Source organism: Dermacentor albipictus, chromosome 2, assembly GCF_038994185.2.
Source record: "Dermacentor albipictus isolate Rhodes 1998 colony chromosome 2, USDA_Dalb.pri_finalv2, whole genome shotgun sequence".
NCBI classification, from domain to species: Eukaryota; Metazoa; Arthropoda; class Arachnida; order Ixodida; family Ixodidae; genus Dermacentor; species Dermacentor albipictus.
In genome coordinates, this window is record NC_091822.1 from 150596941 (window position 1) to 150621111 (window position 24171).

The following is a 24171-nucleotide window of genomic DNA, read 5'->3' on the forward strand; positions in this document are numbered from 1 at the left end:
AGACGGCACTCAGCGGTGCGAGGAATGCTACCGAATCGCAATGCGCAAACCACCACACGCACGCCAGCAGCTGGTGAGGCGCCAACCAACGTGGCCCGAATGTGGGAGACACGCAGACGATGATCACCGAGCAGCGGAAAGCAAAAGCGGACGACCCCGGCCGAGAGGAGGGGGCACGAAGAGAAGAGGGGGGGGGGGGGCGTCGCTCAGCACAGCGTCGGCCCGGCTTCCCGAATCAATCAAGCCCCAAAAACCAGGTCCCCTCCGGTTCCCATACGGCACACAACACACCACGCACACACACACAGGCCGACCGCCGCACAAGCGCTTTCGGCCGCCCGCCTGTGGCAAACCTCTCCCCCTCCCTCCACCCCAGACAAAAAGGGAAGTGACGTCACGCCGTCCTTCCGGGGCCGCCCGGTCGGTCCATCGAGGAGGCCGCCCTCCACGTACGTATCGGGAGGAGGGCGCCGCCGTCTGGCTCAACCTGCTAAGGAAACTACATCACGCGGCGGCGGCGAAACCAGTGCTGCGGGAAAGGAAAGGGGACAACGTAACCGTCGGCCGGCCGGCCGGCCAGCCGAGAGACGGAGGCGAATGAGAAAAAAAATTGCGTGGCCTGCGGGAAAGCCGGCTTGCGAACGGCGGCAGACCGACCGGCCTGCCTGCCACGTTACTCGGCCTGAAGATGGGGGGGAGGCGAAGAAAGGCGGGCGAAGCCTACAGCGAGACAAACGAGGCAATAAAGAACAAATACGGTCGCTCCGTGGCCAATCGGCCGGCAACCGTACACGCGGCACAACTCGTTCCTTGCCGTCAGCGCGAGCGCGCATAGCGGCCGGACCACCACGAAAGGCTGCCGCGCGCGCCAAAGACGGCGATGACGTCACAAGGACGACCACCCGAGGCCGTCGAGGAAGCAAGGGGTCGCAGATGCGAGAGGAAGGGAAGAAAATTAAAAGTTCGTTTCGTAAGGCGCAGAGCAGCAAGCGCCCACGCCCCATCGCGCCCTCGCAGCGACCAATATCGCGGAGCCCGATCATTCCGGGAACACGGTGTCACCGGCACTCACTGGAGCAGAAAAACAGATGGTATGTGGAGAGGATGAAGCACTACGCAAGTTATGAAATGCCGCCACCTATGCGTGCCGTACCTGTCGCCACATGGAGCCAACGGTTAATGCAGCGAAGGAAAGGACACAGGAAAGTTATCGGTTGTTTTTGATTGCATAGCACAAGCGCCAAAGCAAAACGAAGACGGGAAAAAAAACGTCGACTTGCCTCTGCCGAAATGCGGAGGATGTGGGTTCGACTCCCACGGGCGGCAAGTTGATTTTTCGTCCACTTTCATTTCCCTTTACCTTATTTCTACGCTGGATAAAATGCAACAAATAATTTCCCGGATTATTTCTTTCTTCATTAACTGTTGGCTCCGTATGGCTGCGACTTAGACTAACGATAATCGAGCCCCTCGATTCACCCCCCCCCCTTTCTCGTTGCTTGTCGCCATAAAACACCCTTAAAAAACATTACTGGAAGGGGGCGCTGCAAGCGTACTGCCGCCACGAGAATGATGAGTAGAGCGCAGATCTAACACTCGTGACGTCATCTATTTCGCGTTACCTTTCCAAATTTCCAAGCAACCAGTTTATTCTGAACTCGGGTAGGCAATTAGTCGGGCAGTGTGTTTATCGACGCACGCATAAACGTTGCGAACTGTCGCACTTATAACGCAACACTTTGTTGAAGACGATCGACTCGCAAAGTCACAAAGCCTTAAGTTTAAAGCCAGAAGAACGACGTTAAGGCAGATCCACGCAGTGACTACACTCTACCACTGACCCAACATTCCCCTGTTGAAAAGAAGCGCCGCCGTTGGCAGCTACCGTGGTCGGTCAGAGGTCCTATGACTCCTCGATGACTCCCCGTTGGCACATGTCGCGTAACAAAAAACAAAAAAAGGTGGAATGCTCTGCAATTTTTTTTTTCGCGGCCGGTGCTATAATACATTAACAACCGATACGAAAAACGACGCACCGCACCGATTTAACGAGCGCCAACCCGTCCCCCTCCGGCTGTGCAAGCAAGGAGGCCGATCCCGAAGGCGTTGAGCAACCAACGCCCGGCACGCACGCACTGGCGGGAGGGAACAGATCTCCTCAGCTACGAGCGCTACACGGCACAAAATCACTCGGACGTGCAAAGCGCGGGCGTCGTACCGGCACTGCAAGGGTCTTCTCGGCACGGTGGCGCCGCGGTTTCATCGGCCGCAGCAGCAGCCGCCGCCGTCGGAGCAGGAGGACGTGGCTCGGCGTCGGGAGGAGCAGCCGCAGCCGACGCAGCGGCCGCCGCAGCCATGGCCGGCCGGCGGCGACGTCGCCGCCGGCCGCTCCCGGGTCTCCGAGCGGGCTCCGTGCTGGGGCACCCGTGCCGCCGGGCCGGACCGCCCAGAGCCGGCTGGCGCTGTGGTCGCGTGAGCGACACGCGCTGCCACCACTACCACTACAACCACCACTACTCTTCATCTTCGTCTACCGCCGCGTCGTATGTACAAGGAGCACGCTTGCGCTACGTCCGTCCACGTCCTGTCCTTCCTTAATATCGTCTGTGTAAAACTGAGCGCAATATAACCATGAGCACGCCAAGAGCGCCTCCCTCCCCTTCAGCCAGGCTCGGGGAGGGACACCGAATAAGACGACGACGACGACGGAGCAGTTGCAGCCGCGGGTCGAAGCACGCGAGGCAACTTCTTCCACTTCTCGTTTCACCGCATTCTTCAAGGACACAATCCCGCTTTTTGAGGGTAGGTGCCAATGATTGGGATCGTCATCATCATCATCATCCATCCCGGCAGCCGAGTGTGAAACATTCCGGAGGGCACGCCTCTCGGAGGCGGTCTTTCAAAACCACGAGGTGGAAGGAGCAGGCTCGGAAACGCGCCCAATAACAGCGCGAGCGAACAGCCGACATCGTCGAGCGCCCAGCGGTTGGACAGCTGGTCCAGCAACCGCAAAAGGAATTTGACGACGGGAAACAACCGTCTCGAATCAACGAATTCTCGGCCAGACCCCTCCCTCCACTGCAGGGTTGTGGATGCGAGCTGTGGGGTTGAAAGGATGACAGCATTTACTCCAACCAAGGCGACGGCCGGGAAAAATTGGACCACTGCACCCGCCAACACAATGTGTAGTACGTCCACTGGCCTTTTTCCCACGACGCAAGAGGACTGCTAGCCAATGGCCCACAACTGGAGGAAGGAATCTGCCTCCTTGCGAGTACCCCAATCGACTGCACCCAGTCATCAACGAGCCTATGGGATACAACAGATTTGGCATGCACAGGGATTACAAAAAAAGAACAGTAACTTGAGATATGCTTTGACAACCTCAGGCAAGGTTCCTCTGAATCGCTAGCACCCACTGCAGGTGCCCTCTGCGATGTGCTGTAGCATGCCTACGTAAAAAGCGGCATGCAGTCTGTGGCCACCATTTAAACCTAATGTACCAAACCTCAAGCTTATATTGACAAAACCTGGACCTGCTGTGGGTGCCATTTCTATATTTTTGGACCTGCAGGAGACTAACAAATCTAACCAGACTAACCCCACGACTGCTAACCAAACTGCGAACTTCAAAATATTTTTTAAAATCTTGCATACACAATGAGATGGGGAGGTATGTATTATGATGTCTGTCCTGACACACACCTTTTGAAGGATACACATCCACTTTTTTTAATCATCATTTACCTGTAGAGGCAGGACATAAGCAGCGGAAAATTTGTAACAGCATAAACTGACAAGCAACACATTTTTTCGGACACAGCTGCCAGGACAGCACAGATGCCATCGCAATTGTTACCGCACATATTGTAAAGCTACCTTGTGCCTCAGACCTCTCTTTAAACTTCAAAGAACTAGATGAAACAAATAGTGAAAAAAACAAGTGCACACTCGATGAGCTTGAAGTAATGCATTAGATGTTGAACATAATACTTTTAACTTAATCTGCATTTCATTTTTCTACGAGAGTGTTACATGTCACAACACTGACGATAGGACAAGCATGACATCACTGCAGCACCACAGGCTTGGATCCTGTATTCATTGTGCACCGTGTGCAAAAATCTGTATGAGGCTCCGCAATCACGTTTCACGAAAACACTAGCAGAAATGAACGCCACTTTGGACACACTAATAGCAATCATGACATCTAACAGCAGACAGAGGCAGGTTTTAAATGGAAAAGTGTTCCCAAGAAAAGCAAGCAAAATTCCCGCAAATATGCTTGATCCTGTCATCAACGGCACTATCATGGCACAGGAACTCTCTTTGCCGTCAGCGGACAATGTGTTCAGAGGGCTCCAAACGACTTGCGAAAAAGCTGTCGGCAAGAACCCACTCTACGGACTCAAAGGCACTCACGCCCCTTGTAAAATGGGTCACAGCCCAAGCGAGCTCCAGGAAGCTAGAAGCCGAGGAAATTCTTCATGAAGCTACGAACGAGAAACTGCTTCGTTATACTCGGTTTACTCCACCCCGCCAAGCAAACAATAAAACAAGTGCTTGTTGGCAGTTGTTCAAAACAAGGATGTAGGAGGAAGATATAAACACTGCAGCTTAGTTGCTGTGCCTTCAGTGGCAACCCTGATAAATGTTCGAGAACTAGCTTCGGGAAAGGCTTCACAAAGCCTAGCGCTCTTAACTGGCAAGCATATGTATGCTCTCACCTTGGCAGATAACAAAACTTTGCAAAGCACTATTACATACACAGTGGTGGCCCAGCCAGATTAGGATTTGGAGCAATTCTTGGAGCACCCGCACCAGCATTTTGAGGCAGGCTGGCACCATTTAGCCCAATGCTGCCACTCTCAAATAAGCATTTTAAGAAATTTAAAAAAAATACGAATCTAGTTTGCATAGTGTTTATCTTATTCAAAATAGAAAACTGAAGGGATAGTAAAATGAACAGCAAATAAAATATCTTCAAAAAAAGAAAGTTGATAAAGCCCATCATAAATTGAATTGAACATTTTCAATACGCATAAAAAGACATGCATAAATATTTTCGAAATGAGATTTTAATGGAGTGAGAGCAAGATAATTGGTATCAGGCCCAAACTTTGTCACAAGTGAGAATTTCTCAGCAGCTGCAAACTCAACCTCAACTATTCTCACATACTCTTAGTCCATGCACAATGCCTCTGCTTTGCGTTTTACTGCTTTCAAGAGTTTATTTTGGCTTATATGAGGGTCACCTACATCTTTGCGACAGCCAACACTTTGCTTTTTGAGCTCAAGCTCCTTCAAAGAGGTGGTACAGTTCCTTTCCCAATCGTTTATCAGTGTGACGGTCATTTCTGTTCTTGTCCTCGTTCTGCCGCGCGTTTGCTCCACGGACCATTTAAAGCATCTTCTTAGTCAGTTGTACAGTCAACGTCCCATTTTCCTTGCTCCCTAGGGGCCACGAAAACCCCCCAAAAATCAAATCAGGCAGTCCGAAAAAATGAATGCCTGTGCTTTACTGCCCTTAGGAGGTCAAATCATCACAGGCACATCCGAAAAAGCTCAGAAAGCCTGCCAGTACACTTATTAGGCCTATCGGTGCTTGTACTATGACAGGAGATGGCGAGTGCACAAGTGTATAATTATGGAATACAATACGTACAGTGTCCCGTGACCATTGCCCCTTCCCACGTATGTTATGCTTTACCGCAATACTTTCGCGTATGCTTCACAGCGTAACAGCGTTGTATCGAGGCGAAGCTGACTTTCAGGACCCAGCATTTTGCAATGCGCCATGCTTTCCAAGCTTCGAAGACAACTGAGGATTACAGAGGCAGAGTCAGTGCCATTACTGACAACGGCGAAATTCCAGCAGCAAACGGCAAGAACCTTAATAGCAAACGTCGAAGCAGCCAAGCTTAGCGTTGCAACAGTGGCGGCTACGGCTGCCAGATCTGCGTGCGAGAACTGGTTCAAGGCGGCGAGATAATCAAAAGGACGGTGTTGGCTTTAATTAATGCCATTTTGAACCTGTGCTCACGGCAAAAAAGTCCGGAAAGGCAGACAGCAAAGGGTTCTTGAATCTGAAATTACAGACATTCCTACACAGTGACTCTAAGGGGCACATGGTGTTCATCGCTAGTCAAGTGCGCATAAAACTAACTTGACGCCAATACCCGACCTTCTTTTCCAGGAGGAGCAGAATGAAAAACATTTTTTGAAAAAAAAAAAGGGGGGGGGGGGGCCATCAGGTGTCTTTTTGCTGGTGTGGGGCACTACCTTTTACTGCCACTAAGGGCTCAAATTGCCACAGGCACGTCCAAATTAGCTCTGAAGCCCTGCCAGTACAATTATTAGGCGTATCAGTGCTCGTAAGGCGACAGGAGACAGCTGGCACACGCGTGTATAATTAATCAATCCATACTGTGTCCCGTGACCATTGCCTCTTCCCACCCTTGGTATGCTTCACCGCAATACTTCCCATACGCTTCACCGCTTAACACTGCTCTATTGAGGCGAAGCTGACTTTCGAGAAACAGCCTTATGCAATGCGTCACGCTTCCCGAGTTTTGAAAGTCCCTGGCGAGGATTATCAAAGCGGGCCAGTGCAATTCCTAACTGTGGTGAATTGTTTTAATGAGAAACACTGAACAGCAAGAAGCTTGGTATCGAATGTCGAACGTTGGCCTAACGTTGCAGGCCTAACGTTGCAGAGGTGGTGGTTACAGCTGCCAGCGGATCTGCGTACAGGTGTGTCAGTTCGAGGTGGCGAGATAATGAAAACGGGGGCGGTGTTGGCTTCGATAAATGCTGTTTTGTACCTGCAGTCATGGCAGAAAGTCCGGAAAATCAGACTGCAAAGGTTTTTCACGTCCGAAATTTCAGACGTTCCTATACATTGACTATGGGTTTTTGCATCCGAAATTTCAGACGTTCTTATACACTGACTCTATGGGGCACCGTGGCGGTGCCACGAAGATGTCCGAAGTATCGGGCATCCGTAAAATCAGTTGTTGACCGCTGCATAACCGTAGTGAAATCATTGCATTGCTGTGAAAACGCGAGAATACCGCACTTTTTAGCAGCTAGCACAAATGGCACTTGAGTCGGTGCAGCCAGGAGCAGGCAAGTCGAACTGTAGCAAAATGGCGCAAATAGTCTAGCTGGACCACCACTACAGACAGCATTCTCCATCCTACACTACCTAGGATGGCATGGAGTCTGTATAGACTCCATGCCAGACTCCAGACGTTACTTAATATTGTCATGTTGATGTGGTGACGCAGTTGAAGCAATTTCAGCAACACCAAGGGTAAAATGAAGGAAGAGCTAAGCATGCACTACTTATGCAGCGGAACTAGGGAATTTATTTACACATACTTATTTTGGCTACGTCAGTATTTTCTTGAATTGGCAAAATAAACATTGTACAATGCACATTGTGCAATGTTGTGTGAACACTATACAATAAAGCTTAACGATGCATGCAAGCAAGGTTTCAAGAAAAAAAAAACAATTGTGACCAGTATTTTTCATACAAACGCACAACTACAGTAGCCGACCGATTTTTCAGACTCCAAAAAATTCTGACGATGGATATTCCGGACTTCATAAACACACCATCAGGGTTCCTATAGAGCTAATGTATTTTCGCAACAGATTTTTCGGACAACATAAAGCCAGAAGTTCAATTTTCCAGACAACACTGGCCCCCATGGACCAGCGTTATGACTCAGGAAGGACGCCATTTTGAATCTTGAGCTGCTTGACTAGCTTTGGATTGGACGTGAAGCGGCTTGGATCGGTATAGCAATTCGATTAGCAAGTATAGGAGGCATCCAAATCCATGTGGCAATGATGGCGCCTGTTGTAAGGAACGCCTATCTTAAAGGCCATGCTTTTGCCTGTGGCCTGCAGCGGAAGAGATTTTGAGAGCCGAAAACTGCTCGTGCACAGTCAGTTTCAGACACCACCTATGAACGCCAGGTGATGCTCACGATAACCACCATCAGTTTTGCCTCGGTGTCGTAGGTGGTGCCGTGCACATTTTCATCCAGCAGTGATCCACCGGCTTTAATCCAGTACAGTGCAATTGAAATCATTGCCTGCCATCACTAGCCACTGCAAAACATATCACTATTCCAGTGCGTTACGGCCGTTCTTTCAGTGTAATACTGGCGTGTTTTCGACTCCATGGCCCCTGCTTTTCACCCGCCTTCACCGAATGCGTCGAAGAAGCGTGGAAAATATTCAACCATGACTCTGGACAAGAAGGCTGACATCATCAAGCTTATCAAGCAAGGACGGACTCAAGTCAACATCGCAAAGGAGTTTAATATCTCTGAACAGACCTTGTCTGATTGCGCGAAAAACAAAGGAAAGATCTTGTCTGCAGTGAACCAGTTGCACTGCAAAACTACAAAAATGACCGGAAAGGACAACATCCAAAGCTTGAAGAGGCCGTGCAGGTTGAAAGGAGTCCAGTAAAGAACCTCCTCGTTTCGGGCAACATGCTCAAGCAGAAAGCAAAGATGCTCGCTTCAAAAATGGGCATTCAGAACTTCAAGTTCACCGATGGGTGGATCCCTGGGTTTAAGAAAAGGCATGGAGCCTCTTTCAGGAAAGTTCGCGGGGAGAGCGGTGCCGTGGATCAATCTACTGTCACGGATTACTCGATGAGTTAAGTTGAAGGCTCTGCTACAAGAGTATGCTGCTGAAGACAATTTTAATTGTGATGAGGCAGGCTTATTCTTCAAAATACTGCCAGACTGTTCACTTTCGTTTACTAATGAGGCCTGCGCTGGTGGGAAGCGTAGTAAGGAGAGGGTAACCGTTATGGTCGGGGCAAACGCGATTCGCACCGAGAAGCTGCCCCTTCTAGTGATAGGGAAGACAAAAACCCGCGTTGCTTTAAGGGTGCGAAGAACCTGCCTGTGTGGTACAGCAGCAATACAAAGGCCTGGATTACACAAAGCTCAGAAGAGGCGAATGGTAATAGTCATAGACAACTGCGGGGCGCATGGCACCGTAAACAACCTGCAAGCTATTAGTCTTCAATTCTTGCCACCGAATACGAGTGTGCTCCAGCCGATGGACAAAGGGGTCATTAAACCTCAGGGTGCACTACCGGGCCCGTTTACTTGGCCGCACACTCATATGCTTTGACAAAGGGAAGACATACTCGGTTAACCTGTTCTCGGTACTCGGCATGCTAGTGGATGCCTGGAAGACTGTTCAGCCTTTGACGATTGCAAATTGCTTTAGGCATGCTGGATTTTTCAACTCTAAAGAGCCCGTGACCGAAGAGGCAAAAGGCACCGCTGAAGACAACGACACCGGCGAGCAGCTGATTGCTGACTTGCGCAGCAGTGGGATGGACCTTCCCAGAGCGACTGACTCTCACGACGACACCTCTGGGCGCCCGCAACCATCAACACAAGACGTCAACGCTCTAATATTGTTGTCTAGTGTGTATGACGAGGAGATGACGCTTGCACAGATGCAAGTAGACGTCATTAAAAAAAAGCAGGAAGTTAAAATGTGGGACCATCCACGAATTTTTCAGTTTAGTTTAGCTGGAATAAAGTTCGGTTTTGCGACCCACGGATTTTTCGGACTGTTCTTTTATTCAGACTGTTCTTTGGTCCCCTCCAGGTCCAGAAAACCAGTAGGCTACTTACTGCACACTTAATTATAGGTGTGCTACACATCGCTTGCAAAAACGCACCACAGTGCTCATAGCGGCTCTTCTACGGGCTTTCCATCACATGTCACTGCTGTGTTCTTACCTTTTCTGTTCTTTTAAGAGATCCACAAGGAAGCTCATAGAGGCAGCAACATATTTGTAAGATCATATTATACTACTCATTATCAGTAGCAATGCTCACAGTGCAATAAATTGGGACCTGTTACAAACACACTGGTCTGACTGGATAAAGCTCAGGCAAAGACATCAAGCGTCAATGGCATTTCTGGTGCTTAGACATCCCTTGCAGCGAAACATTTGCATAAAAACAAAAGAGAAAGGCAAAGAAAAACTACAGAACAAAGTAACAGAAAGTGAGCAATAGTTCAAAATGCTAAAGTGCCCTTAGCTTTATGTATTCGCAAGACCTTGTGCAAGCCAGTAGTGTTATACACAATAAAGTGATTTCGTACATCCAAGCTCAGTCATCTCATTGCGGTATGCACTCCAGCTTTAGAGAAGTTCCCGATTTCTCATGGTGCTACAATAGACTTCTACTTTAGCGCACCAAACTACCGATGTTCTTTCAGGAATATGCAGTAAAAATGGTATTTAGAATATAAGAGGAGGACGGGAGAGAGGGCGAACGCAGAAATTGAAGGCCTATTGCTATACTAACCCAACTCTTAGAGGCAGCTGGCTCCTCCATCTTCTCCATTTAGGCTTCCAAATGGGACTGCCGCATGACTAGGATACAGCAGCCATTGGCCAAGCTCCTAAAGAGCAGACTGATGTTCACTGATGTCAATGCAACACGCGTAATTCTAACTACGATGGCAACATAAAGCAGCTAGACGCGAGAGCTGCCTTTTCGTGCCACGAGGATGGCAGACATGTCCAGAGTTAGCAGTGATGATACCTTTAGGTTGCATCTCCTGGAGGGCCAACAAGGAAGATGGCTGATCGCACTGCCCAGTCACATTCTCAGTCATCTGGAGGCTGGTGAGTGCAGTTCGACCAAATGCTTTGGCCAGACTTGGAACTAAAGACTAATGTACCTTACTATCATCCACTATAGTACCCAGTGTCTGCTTTGCTCACAGTTGGCAACAGACCCAAATACAACAAATGCAGGCATTCGGCCAAAGCCACACTGAGCGTTATGCGATAGCACGACGACGTTCATAAAATGGGGCTTGAAGCGAATGGAACTCGATGCAAGCTGTTTTTGCCCTGACTAGCAAATGTGCGTGCACTTCACAATATAGCACAAAATGTATAGTGAAGGGGAAACATCAGCTACTCAGCTTCATTCATTACTGGTTACAGAGAAGCTTTTACAAGTCCTGCATGAAATCGCACATTCTGTCCATTTTCATGGAAGCAATTGGGATTATCGCTCATCAATTTATTGCTTAGCACAGACATCTAACACGGACATTTCCTAAGTAGTTTTGCCACCCATCTACACCAAAAGTTGTCTAATCGGATAGCATGGATGGCAGAATAGAGTTGTGCATTTTCGAAGCTATGCAAGCACCAGCGATAATTCTAGAATGCACAGTGGTGCACGTATAAATAGCGGACACACTTGGCATGCTGCAGTCGAAGCCGGACATATAGAGTCTGAAGGGGATCACAAAAAGTTCAATATATAAAATAAACATGTTCTACAAAAATTTTCAAGGGGATTTTATAGCTCTTCAATATACACAATAGTTTGTTATACAGTCGAACCCGGCTATATCAAACTTGCAAAAAAACAGAATGCCTATCAGTTTGATATAGGGCATAATTCGATATAAGCCTGTTAAAGAATTCAATCTCATAAAAGCACATACCATTTATAAAACCACTTTATTGATGAAACTAGCTTGGTTTCGCATGAAATGGTCCTGTATTTTGTTCTGCTTGGGCTATTTCACAGCCATGTCTAATGAGTCAGAGCGGCTGAGAGGCTCCAACCTTCCGCATTCGCACAGAAGCACCGGACTACTGCGAGTGCACCATTACCTCGGAGAATGCGGGCAAAGGACCGTCGTCGCTTTCCTCATTGGGCCCACTTTCACTTGTACTCGGTATGATCTCGGCAACGTAGTCTTCGTTTTCAGGCTCTCCCGTTATCTCGACACCATCACCTGCACTCACAAACTCGTCGTCCTTTGACTCATCAACACCTTTAGGAAATTCTGACGGCTCGCTCCAAACTTTGGCAACACCGGCAACGGCTCCATTGCATTCATTAGAACTTAGGCCCACTGGGCACTTGGAAGCCGGCACGTCTGAAGCCATTTCCTATTAACTACTTGCACACAGCCGTGCGTACGTGTCGGGCGCCACGGGCAACAGATCGAGAGGTCGAGCCCTAATCTCCCCCTTATTTAAGGTCATGCTGAGTGCTCCTCGGAATCTTGCATGCTGCAGGGTTATCCGACTTCTCACTGTGTTCGACTTGATTTACGATTTCGAGCTTCATGGCGAAAATCAAATTCTGCCGCTTCATCATGGCAACACTGCGGGAGAAGGCTCGCAAGGCGCAAAAACAATGAACCAGAAAAGCAGCGAGACAACCCGCAATTGTGCCATCTTGCATGACGATGGTACAAGAGCCCCTGATTGGCTGCCTGAGCAAGCGCTGCGGGCGGGCCAGGATAATTTTTTGCAAAAGGGTGTTGTTGGCTCGCCCGACGCAGTGCAATCACGGTAGGGAAAGCGGTTGTGTAGAGCCGCGCCGCCGCGACGGAAAGCCAACTTCTGGGGGCACTTTTGCGCCGCTTGGCGTTCAACATATCGGGAGTCACTGCTGTTTGTTTGATGTAAGCTTAATTTTTGCTATATATACTGATTGTAGCTATACCGTATTCAGAAGTTGTTCTATATACAGAATAATTCTATGTAAACGGGTGAGACATAGTCGGGTTCGACTGTACGTGGGTTCGATATAAGTGCGTTTGACTGTACTGTGGATTAGACGATTGTGGCCACCAGTGCCATCGTAGCCAAGAAAACAAGCAACACTCGAACCATAGCTATGTCCAATTAAGAGAATTTCTTGGCTTGCAGGGTTTGGCAGCGTTGAGTTCTTCACCGTCACTACAATGCGACACAAAACACAGCGAGGGCCCAGTCTTTAGATCCCACCAAACAGCACCCGACAAGAGTGGAGCGGAGACTCACCATCTGTTGTTTCCCGTGTAGTCTCTGCCGGTGCTGTCACAGCAGCCACTGTCTTGGCAGGCACAGCGGCCACTGGTGTTTCCTCGGGCTCCTTCCTCGTGGCCAGTGCCACCGCGGTGGCGGCAGCGGCTGTCACCACAGGAGCCACCTCGTCCACAACCACAGGCGTCCTTCCCTCCGCAGATACACTGTTCCGCGTGTCCACCACTTCTGCCGTCGGCACAGCACTCTCAGTGTCTTCGGTGCACGCTGGCACCTCAGCCACCTCTATGTTGGCGGAAGGAGCTGCAGCGGATTCTGCTGCCTCCGTGGATATGCTCTGCGATGCTGCCACCTCGGCACCGCGGAGCTCGGTCGGTGGGGCTGTCACCGCAGGCGGAGGAGGAGTTGGAGAACTGTGCAGTTCTCTCCTCTCCTCAATGGGGGCAGCCACCTCTTCTTCGTGGGGGGTAACCTCTTCAACAGGAGGCGGCGGAGGGGGAGCTGGTTCTAGCACTGGCGTGGAGGAAACTTTGGTCGGTGGGGGACCCGATGAGGAAGCCACGGCAGCCACTTGGGCGGCAAACATGCCAGCAATGTCGGTGGCACTCGAAGATGGCTGCTCCTAGAAAAAGAAGACAATGCAATATGCATAATGCATCATCAGCATCACTGATCGCACAATGGGCACCTGTTGAAAAAACTGACCAAGCTCACATCCCACCTAACCAGAACCTTAAAATGGCCCTGCAAAATAGGCCTGCACCGTATGAAAGGTTCAAATTTCAGAACCCATAGAAATCCTGGGTTCAGATAGCGTACATATAGAGCAGCCTCTATGCAAAAATGTTTTTCCAAATAGAAGTGGGTGGGTCACGAAATGCTAGCAAATAGACATTTTTGGCGCCAAAACTAAAAATAATAAGACTAGCGCTAATACGACTAGGTGGATATGGCGCAGAAACTGTAATGCGAAAAAGCAGTGGGCTACAATGGTAGGACCTTAAAAGGCCTTGTTCCCGCTAGCCACAAAATGCCCAAATCGTCTGCTAAAATTGCTATTCGAAGGCTGCTAAAAAAAATTGGATGATTATCAGCCCTGCAGCTACGTCAAGAGTGCTCCAATAATCTATATTTATTACTGAAATAAAACCACGGAATGTTGTCGTTGTGAAGTTATGCAAGCAGTGTTTGTGCAGCAAAAACCATTCAAACAAAGCACCCGTGGAAAAAGATCTCTGTAGAACGCGTTTATTTGCTCGGTGTCTTGTTGATGTGAACACAATATAAAACGTATGTAATAATGCGATACAGTCAAACCCGCTTATAACAATATTCAGGTGGCCCAGAAATTCCATTGCTAAAAACCAATAATTGTTACAACCGGGTTGCATGAAAAAAATCAAAATAGGGGGATGGCACAGCTAATGCGAGAAAGCTAATGGCACGGAAGCCTGTGCCCCTCCCCACCACATTCCTCCATCGACTGTGTTCACTCGTTTTAGGGAGGATGCGATGTTTGATAAGAACTTTCTTATTAGTGGATTTTGATAAAAATTTGCAGATTTATTAGAAACATTTTTGTGATGCTACTGTAGAAATTTCATGAAGGTATCTTTAGAACTTCATGTACAATAATTATTAATTAAAAAATTAATTAAAAAAATGTAGTATAAAGCTTGTTCAAAGCACTGTGCGTTCCAAGATGAATGGTTGAGGCCGTGACATTTAAATTTTTAATGCGACAGTGTTGAAGAGCTCATGCCGCAGAAAAGCCAGTGTTGTCAGCGTCAGCGGTGTTGGCCGTGAGCGAAAAATGGCGGAAGGCAATTCATAAATATCAAAATTTCAAGATGGGCTGGGTGGGAATCTAACCAGGGTCTCCGAAGTGTGAGACGGAGACGCAACCACTCAGCCATGAGTTCGATGCTTCAAAGTGGGACAAAAGTGCCTCTAGTGAATGCGGTGTTGCCTTAGAAACGTGCCGTAGAAAGTTAAACTGCGGTGTATATCGGTAATTATGAGCATGCATATTACAGAAGTCACAATTAAAAGCGTAGCGAAGTACATTTCCGGTACATTTCTTCTGCTCTTGGCGCACACGCAGGGCCATCTTGCGGCAAACACAGAAGACCCCCTCCTCGCCATGTACAGCGCCGCCCCGACAGGTGGAGCGCCACTCGCCTGCGCGACGCGGCTCCTCGTTCCGCTCACGTGATCGCTGCGCCATAGCGCGTCTGGTGGGCTGGTGGTCCCATCGACGCGTCAACCCCACGATCGCGTCCGCCTTCGTGGCGCGTCGCGGCCCGGATGTCCGTTTCGATCACGATGTTAGGCTCGCGTAGATCGTTTCTCCCTCCGCGACACTGAGTTCTTTGGTTCGTTCCACTTGCTCAGGCGCACGTTTCGTCTTTGTGTGACACAAGAGCATGCCGAGCAAGTGAGTGGGCGGTGCAAACGGGGTGCGATAACGCTATCGCATTCCACTCTTGAAGGCGAACAGTCCTCTGATTTTGTTTTTGCAACTAATTTTTTTTAATTTCTCATCTTTTATTCGGTGCCTGTGCCACAGGCATTATTCTGTGAGCAAGAAGTCGAATCGTTTATTGTGAAGTCAAACTGCAAAAACAAGAGTTACGCCCTGGACAGTACTTCTAGGAATATAGAAAAGAAACACAATATAGGGAAAAAATATACGCAAAGGCTGAGGAGCTGCATGTCAGAAAGGAGTTGGTACACGGGCAGAAATGCATATCGGCAACACGTATTCCAAGCCGGTACTTGTGCGGTACTGCTTCTGCAGCCTGATGTTGGCACCAACTTTGGTTTCCCTGTGGGCAAAGGTCATGATCAGGGTCCTCATTGGTAGATGTTATGTGAGATTATGTTGCCATTATGACCTTTTGCATCTCTTCCACAATGTTGTCACGCAGAGTCGTGTCATAGTAACTTGCAAGTTTCTTTATTAAATTTTGGGTGAGGCCACCTTTCTCTCGAAGAGGTACCCTTTTCTTGCCTTTTGTGATCAGAGCATGCTGGGCTGTCCCCATCCTTTTCTTCACAGGGTTAGTGCAGGCCTCCTTTGTAAATGGCATAAATCCACAAGTCTTAACGGGCTAGAACAGTTCTACTATCCCCATGACAAACCATGCTTGTATATCGCAAACCATGTTTGCTAAGGGACCTCTTGAATAGAATCAATGCTGCTCTAACCTCCATTCTGCCAGAGTTCACACCTGTTCTTTTGGCAAATTCGTGATGCATGCTACCATGGCATCGGTTTGATAGGACAACACAGTCGAGCACTAGTCATGTGAAAAATTCCATTAGAGTGCCGGCACCTATGTGGGATGTATGGCCACATGTCAACCATCTCCCCTCATAAACCCCAGTTATGTTCTTTTTAAAGGCAAGATCCAGCTGCCTTAGCTTTGTTTGCACTTTCGCGGCGGCCTCCGGGCATGCTTCTGCTGATGCAAAATGCAGCTCCAGGCACATCCCGAATGGTACCACTCGTACTTGTGGACAGCGTGGCAACATCGTGCGAGTTGCCGAGACGAGAATCGGATGCATCCGAGGTGCAATCACTGGATGCATCCAGCGATGTGGAATGCGGAGCGACAAGCTCAGCGGTGGTACTCTGTTTGCATGACATGTATCGCCCGTGTATGAAGTGCCAGAGAGCGACTCCTCAATATTGTAGACACAAGTAGGCCTTCCACCCACATGTTAAGTGCTTTGCAGCACCTCCTGAACGGCATTCATACACATTCTGCCCGCCTGTGGAATTCTCGGCTGCACGTCTGGACTGCTTTGTTATGCTGTACACCACTGCCAAGCAACCTTGAAGCAGCCTTTATCCTCATCGACAATTTTCGCCTATGAGAGCCGTAAGCACGAGCAGTCTTGTATTTCAGTGGTCGCTGGCCCATGGTCACCAGTGAAGTTCCAAAACTACGCACCGCAAACACTGATGGGGTGCATCGAGCTGATATGTTCAGAGTAGACACAAATTGGCATCCGAAACTACTCTCTGCAGGCACTGACAGTGGGACAATATGTCCAGGGGCGGATATCACAACACAAATGAGCTTCCAAAACTACATTCTCCAAGTACTGGCAAGCTGAGATGCCAAGAGGCACGCATCACTTGTGTAGTCCGCTACCAAAACTACGCTCAATCGTTACATGTGCGATTCACTGGCAATATCAGATATCAGCTTCTAAACTATAAACCGCACATACATAAGAACATCGCAAGCCGAGAGGCATGGCAGAAGACGCGTATTGCCAGCAAAACCAATGACGAAGCTCCGATTCGCCACGTGACAGGCATGGCCAATCGGAGGCCTTTTAAAGGAAGTTTCACATCTCACGGAATGGTATGTTGCCCGCAACATCAATTTATATCACTGAGCTAAATTCTGCGCAAAAGCAACCTTTCTCATAGCAACGCGTAGCTCTTTTCCTATGCGCGCGATTGCAGTGACCTTGGTCTCGTTGGAAAGAGGAGCCTTTCTTCTTCAATTTCCCAACAAATGTAACTCCGCCAGCTCGCCAGTGACGTTAAAATCTGGGAAGAAGGAAAGTCCAAAAGCGTGTTCCCATTCGTCGACTAGCGTGCGTGATCAGAAATGCATGCTGTGGTTGGGTGCGCTAGGTTCCTCTCGTCTGCTCCATTCCGCAGGTGACGTGACGGCACACCTCGTAGGTTTGTGACAAGTGCGCAACGATGTCTGATCATCCACAGGGGAAGTTTGCCACGAAGCACAACTTCGGTAAAAGGAAGAAGCAATCAGCTTATAACTTTCAAAAGCATTCCATTCCTTCGGAAAACATCAGGACTAGTCCGCCGAAAACTGCAGGTGATGCCGAAGCTGCTGACGTTGCTGAAGTAGGCCTACCCAGCTTGCCAACAAGTGAAAGTGTTCTAGACGGCGACCGCGTTCGGCGTGACACTGCAATGTCACAGCACGCGTATTTGCTAGAGAGGCAGATAATTGCTCAAAAAAACTTGCTTCAACTCCACCAACAAAGCGGAAGTTGGATGGCTCCACTCACGCCGACGGCGTTGCGGCCACACCAGTAGACGCCGAGGCAAGCTTCGCTATTATCAGTAGGACTTCGTGAACGCACTGATGACGTTTGTCAAGTGCAAGGTGTGCAGGGGTAGTGTCGCAGTAGGCAAAAGCGAACAGGAATATGGTCTCGCCATGAAGATCTCTACCATGTGCGCATGCTATGGCGATGTCGTGTCAGCGTGGAGCTCGACCCGTGTGAATGGCAACCTCGCCACACGCGCGATGCAAGCCAGCGGGAATCGGCAAACGGCGCTAAATGATGTTTTTGGCATATTTGACAATGGCGCAGTCGAGGGAACGCCTGTGTCTGCTTTTGAAAGAATTGTATGCAACGGCAGTGACTATGGGCTTGCACAATGCTTGAATCTTAGCTTATCTTTTTCTCAGCGGAGTATAGTCGCCGATGGATATTTCGGACTCCAAAAATTCGGACTTGATGGATATTTCTGATTTAATAACTGCAGCGCCACAGTTCCCCAGAGCTAATGCATTTTCACGACAGATTTTTTGGAAGAATTTAGGCCCGAAAGTTCTATTTTCCAGATTAAATCCCTCGTTCCAACAGCCCACCTGATCTTGGAGGCCACCATGTTGGACTTTCTGCTGGCTTGGTTGGCTTCTAGCGGCCTGCTGTATAGCTTCCAAAATTGGGAGGTGCTTGCTATCAATAAGAGTACACACCAGCTTCCTGTCTCAGAGGCCATGCCTGCTCTTCCTTGGCTGACAAAATTCTAGAGAGGACGAAACTTCCGTTTTTCTGTCAGCACTACAGCTGAACCTCGCAATAATAAAATCAGTGGGAAACGTGAAAAAATTCACTTTCGCAAGATTTTCGTTGTTGAAAAGCGAGACAGCTCAGGTGGGTAATGCATCACACAATGAAACTTTACTGTCAAAACTCCGTTAGCCTACATTGGCAAACATTGCCCTAGGATATAGGAGCGCATTGCCGATAGTACAAGGTGCCCCGCATACGTCAATCAGCACTGGCAGCACTGCCGTGAAGCAGTATTCTTGGTCAATCGCTTTCGGAGATCCGCTCACTTTTTGAGATCACTTTTTGCGTAACTTGGCACTGGATTTAGAGCAACAGCGCTCCAAGCAAGCAGCCGCATTTCTCCAACGCACACTATCACCCAAAGACACCAGAGCGTCTGGTGCTGAGCACGAAAGTGATTGTATCTCGTATAGCCGAAGGCAATCGATAGAGATTACTGCCCCTTCATGCAAATCGCGTCTGGTGCCAAATCTACACGTGATGCCTGTGGAGTGTGTGGTCTTCACCCGCGACGGCCACGGCGCGCACGCTCCGATTCCGCGTGCGCCGAACGACGACCACCGCGGGTTCGAGCACTCAGCAGTCGCCACGCGCGCAGGGCACCGCGTGCGCGCCCGCTCCGGCCTGCTCCGTGTACCAACGCGCAGCTGCGCGCGTATGCGCCCCACCAGCCCCAACTTAGGGGAAGGCGAGACCGCGCACGCAGCAAGGGAGACCCTAGGCAAATCTCTCCAGAAGTCGCAAAGGACATTTATTGAGCTGGGACTCAATACAAAGATCAGTTAACGTAACGTCCGAATCTGAATCTAATTACACAAAACATGGCCGAATGGTCGCCGGTGGCCACTAACGGCGCACCGCGACAGAGAGAGAACGAAGAAACGAGGAACAAAGAACAAAGAACCCCAGCAGTAAGAAGTTACCTATCCTTCGGTCAGCGCCTGCCATCGCGCGCCCCAAAGCAGAGAAAAGGGAAATAGAAAGAAATGGCAGACGAAATGACAGGGGCACGATCGGCAGACGCTGCCTCAGGACATCGAGACGACGGAAGAGCGCACGCGCGCCGAGGCCGGGACCCCGACGAGCCAAAGTAACGATCGGCCGGCGGCGGACAAAGGGGGCCGCCACCGGCAGAGAGGGACACGTACGCACCTTCCGACGCCCCGATGTGGTCTTTTTCGGGCGCCCGTCTTGCGCGCGCTTACCTGGAGTGCACGCAAGCAGGGCACGAATCCCGCCGAAATGTCGGCCAATGGGGCAAGCCTGTTGACCTTCCCATGGGCGGGATGACAGCAGAGTGAGTGTTGTATGACCCGCTGCCACCCCGTCCAGGCAAGGAGGAGAGGGACACAGAGCCCCCGGAAACACAGCGCAATGGCTCCACACAACCACCGCGAGAGCCCGAAAAACTCCGCGATAGCCAGAAACCCCACAAGCGGCACCGAAACCAGTGTTCTGGAAGCAATGGATGCGTATTCCCGGACGATCCCATAATCACGGCCCAATACATGGCACTGCATGCTGCGACCGCCGTCTCAAGCGCCATAGACAATTGCACGTCGACAAGATGTGGATTTTATAGTCTTTTCTGCATTTTGCTCACCTAGGTGCACATTAAGCACTGCACTAGGTGTGCAAAAACCATTGTCGCATGTTGGCAGCAACGTGCGTGCTGCTTCGAACAGGCAATCATCAAACAACATGGCGGCCATGACGCGTTTCCAGCACACGCGATCGCTCTCGGTGGTCGACTGTTTTTGCAAACAAAACCGACAGCGCCCACACAAGCGCAATGCACTGGCATTTTGCACAATCTTGATGCTAAGCAACTGCATTTGAGCACATTTAGGAGCTCCCTAGCCTTACGTGAGTAGGTAATATGCTGGGTTACAATCCAGCAAATTTCATTGACGCAGGATAGTAGCACAGCGTCAGTTTGTTGTCGAGAGGTACGACATATATTGAATCCTATGGGTGTTCGCAGGGGATATGAAAATATTTCGCTGTCGCAAGAAATTCGTTGTTGCTGGGTTTCGTTAACGAGGGTTTCAATTGTATGATCATAATTATTAGATGCAGGAGCCATATTTTCCTTTTTTTTTTCTGGTTGGCATTCTGCACGTAGTTTGTCCACAAAGCAAGCGTGTCTCGGAGGCACTGTCGCATCTTTGAGCGTGTTACTGCTGCTGCGCCTATGTGCTTGGCGCCACCTCCTGTGCCTTCGCATGAGCCACGTGGCATGAAGAAGTGCGGCTCGTTTCTCCAATCTTTATGGCAATCTCCGTCTGACAGTCTCCGACCAAATATGAGGCAGGGCATCAGATTTTTTTTTTTTCCACTCTAAGCGTGATAAAAAATGTTTTCGCTGAACGAATTTTTCAGACTGCTCAATTTGCTCGAACTATTTTTCACTTCCCGCGAGGTCCAGAAAATCGGTTGGCGACTGCAAAGACAAAAAGATGTGCATCACTAAGGTAAAATTAAGCATCTTTTCCTTCATTTTCATAGGGTTTCCAAACAGTTGGGATGCTATTACCACAGCTTTTATGGTGCACCCACTTTTATCGAATTGCCGCTTATATAGAAGTGGCAGCAATGAGGTTTTGGCAGGAAACAAAATACCTTTAAGCTTTATTTTCTTTTCGAATAGTTTAAAGGAAGACCCTGCACCTGAAAACTTTTTTAATTCTTTGTCGATTTTGATGAAACTTGCAGTTTATGTATTTCAAAGCACTAGTTTTACATATACATCTAGTTTTCTTGCAGAATAGCTTTCCGGAAATTGAATAAATTCAGCTTTATTGCATAATTTGCTTGCAAGTGAGCTATCTACGAAACTACACATGGCATATTAGATATCGACATACGAAAATGATGTGGAACTAACAGTGTAAAGAAGCAAATATGGTGGTGTATCCCAATTTGATATCAAATGAGAGCACTGCAAGCTTCATTGAGAGAAGTCTCATCTAACTGCTAAAAACATTTTTAAAAACATTTATAATAAATGCAACAACATTGTTTCGTATATTTGCACTCTACACAGCTTTGCCTTTCTGGGGAAAAAAAGCATTATAGTGATAGCACAAGTACAAACAGAGATAATGCCCATTCCCGGCATCATCAAAAAACCACAAAAACATTTCACAACTGATATATTAAAAGAAAGTTTGAAAAGACGGCACCAAAGGCCAACACTAGGTGGTAGAATTGGTGGCTTTGGTGGCACCAAAGGCCAACATTAGGTAGAATTCATGGCCGTTTGACCGTTTCCAGTCGACGACATAGCATGCACTGCGACTACGTCCACTTCTAAAGGATTACACATTTTCGGGCCCTCGGTTATCCGCGAGCTCCATCCAGACGCAACTTCACCGCAGATCTCGCAGACCAAAGTTAGTTTAGAAGTTAGACCGTAATCCTGATTGAATCCCGTAACGATTGATGGAATGAAACTTTGTCGGACCTCCAGCATATCCACGCGTTGCAGTCGCAAGGCTAAGACAAAATGGCGGCTGTTTTCGTCATTTGAGCGCTCGTGGTCCTTGGAGCAAATCATGATTCACCGTCTTGGTCACATGCTCAAACTGGCCAATAATAACATGCGCAGCGAATTTCTTTTTATGCTGTTTTCTTTCGTGACCACAGCGCCGGCAATGTTGCCAACAGACTAATAAAGAAAGCCAGAAACGTGAACTTTCAAATGATACCAAAACAGCACTTGTAGAGGGCGTAGTTATCGAATTACGCGCAACGAAAATCGAGCGCAATTTGTCCCCAATGTAAACAGCAATGCTTGTGGATAACGGAACAACTACATGCTAGCTTGTAACCAAATTTCAGAGATAGGCGTGGGAAAGCGTTGAGAACGCTCAAAATAAAATTTGAAAATTCAAATTTTGGGGCGATTTTCGGTCCCGATGACCCATTCCCCCCTTAAATACACTAATCTTTAAATACATTGCGCAACTCTGCAGAAGCAGAAGCAGATGCAAGAAAGCTAGAAAGGCTTATTCTTTCAAATATGCAGTCATTGCTGAATGTACAAGGCAACTACTATCAAAAGGATAACAATGCACTGATCTGCTCCAATTTGTTGGGATTTACTTTCTAGAACAGTGACGACTATTGGGCAGTACAACACACAGCCCAGTTGAGAAAAGCAACAGTGGCTGCTCACCGAAGCTGTCGGGGTTGTCTCGGCAGGTGTAGAGTCGATGTCTTCGAGAATATTCCTGCCTGTCGTAGGGTCCTTGATCTCAAGGACGTGCCTCTGCCGCGGCTGAAGCTGCGGAGCACCCTGCTGGTACGCATGCTGGCCCCGAGGCGCCTGCACCTGGGACGGCGCACCACCACCCGGTAGGGACACCGACATCATCCCTTGCGCAGTGTTGTAGAACATCTGCGGAGCTGCGCATACAGAAGAGACACGGCTTCTTTTATTGACCCTTTGAGATGCTGTGTGCACACCAAGATAGCGAGTCAAAAGCACTGATGAAAATAATGACAGTTAAGTAGGGAAGTGCGAATATCAAATCTTTCGGATACAAATTGAATACGAATATCTAGCTTCGGATATCGAACTGAAAACAAATAATCAACTAAAGAATCTTCTTTCACTAATAAACTTTTATTTCACTGTGTATTTATGCTGCAAGCAATGTATTATTAGAACAAAATGTGCAGCTGCACAAAAATACAAATTTCTGCAAAACAGTTACTGTTGTGGCAGAGTACTGAGACTAGCTTCTCAAATCGCAAATATATTGCACAAAATATTTTGCATTTTAAAAGCAGGTGGCAACAAACATTAAACTTGTCATGCAGGAAGACAAGTTGTTCTACGTGGTGAGGTAGCAGGCGCTCCCTTTAAGGGGGGAAGTGGGTCTTAAAAATTTTTTTCTTATTTATGGGTGAATCTTTAATAAACTCCACTGACTGGGGTAATTTTTCGTGCTGATTTCAGATCTGTAATTAGATTTTTGATAGCTGTAGCAGTTCAAGAAATATTGAGGTCTGAAGTCAAATTAATTTCAAACTCGTTACGGGGCTTTTTGATGATTCCGTCTTGCTAAACCGAAAACTAAATGCATGACACCATTGCTAAAGACCTACTGTAGGGGGTGATGCTATTTTTATTCATTTGGAAGCATTTTGCGGACAAGAAAACAATCTTGCATTTATTATGAACATTATTTTCTAATTAGCAGCGAGTACTATACCTGAATGTAATTTTCATGACGGTGCAAGAGTAATAACAATAGCATCACCCCGCAGATCATTTCAATTCGAATAAAATGATACCACCCTTGTCATTTTTGGCCAAAGACAACCCAGAAAAAACACCCGTAAGGCGGAGTACAGTGTGCAAAAACATCGAACTGAAATAAACGCATTTGAAGTTTCAAACAAATGTAGCTTTTGCTGAAGTGAATCTACAGCAATACAAATGGCACCATTTTGAAGCT

General features: G+C 48.3%; 1 protein-coding gene across 8 annotated transcripts in view; it reads right to left on the bottom strand.

Moving 5' to 3' along the window:
* LOC135899836 (eukaryotic translation initiation factor 4 gamma 1-like) overlaps window positions 1-24171 on the bottom strand; it is a 142686-nt gene that overhangs the window by 53229 nt on the left and 65286 nt on the right. For all 8 annotated transcript variants that reach the window (XM_065429212.1, XM_065429209.1, XM_065429208.1 and 5 more), the window contains 2 exons: window positions 22884-23113; window positions 12866-13469 (listed from right to left, as the gene is read on the bottom strand). In XM_065429212.1, coding sequence (XP_065285284.1) covers window positions 12866-13469; window positions 22884-23113 — 834 coding nt within the window. The remainder of the gene's footprint in view (window positions 1-12865; window positions 13470-22883; window positions 23114-24171) is intronic.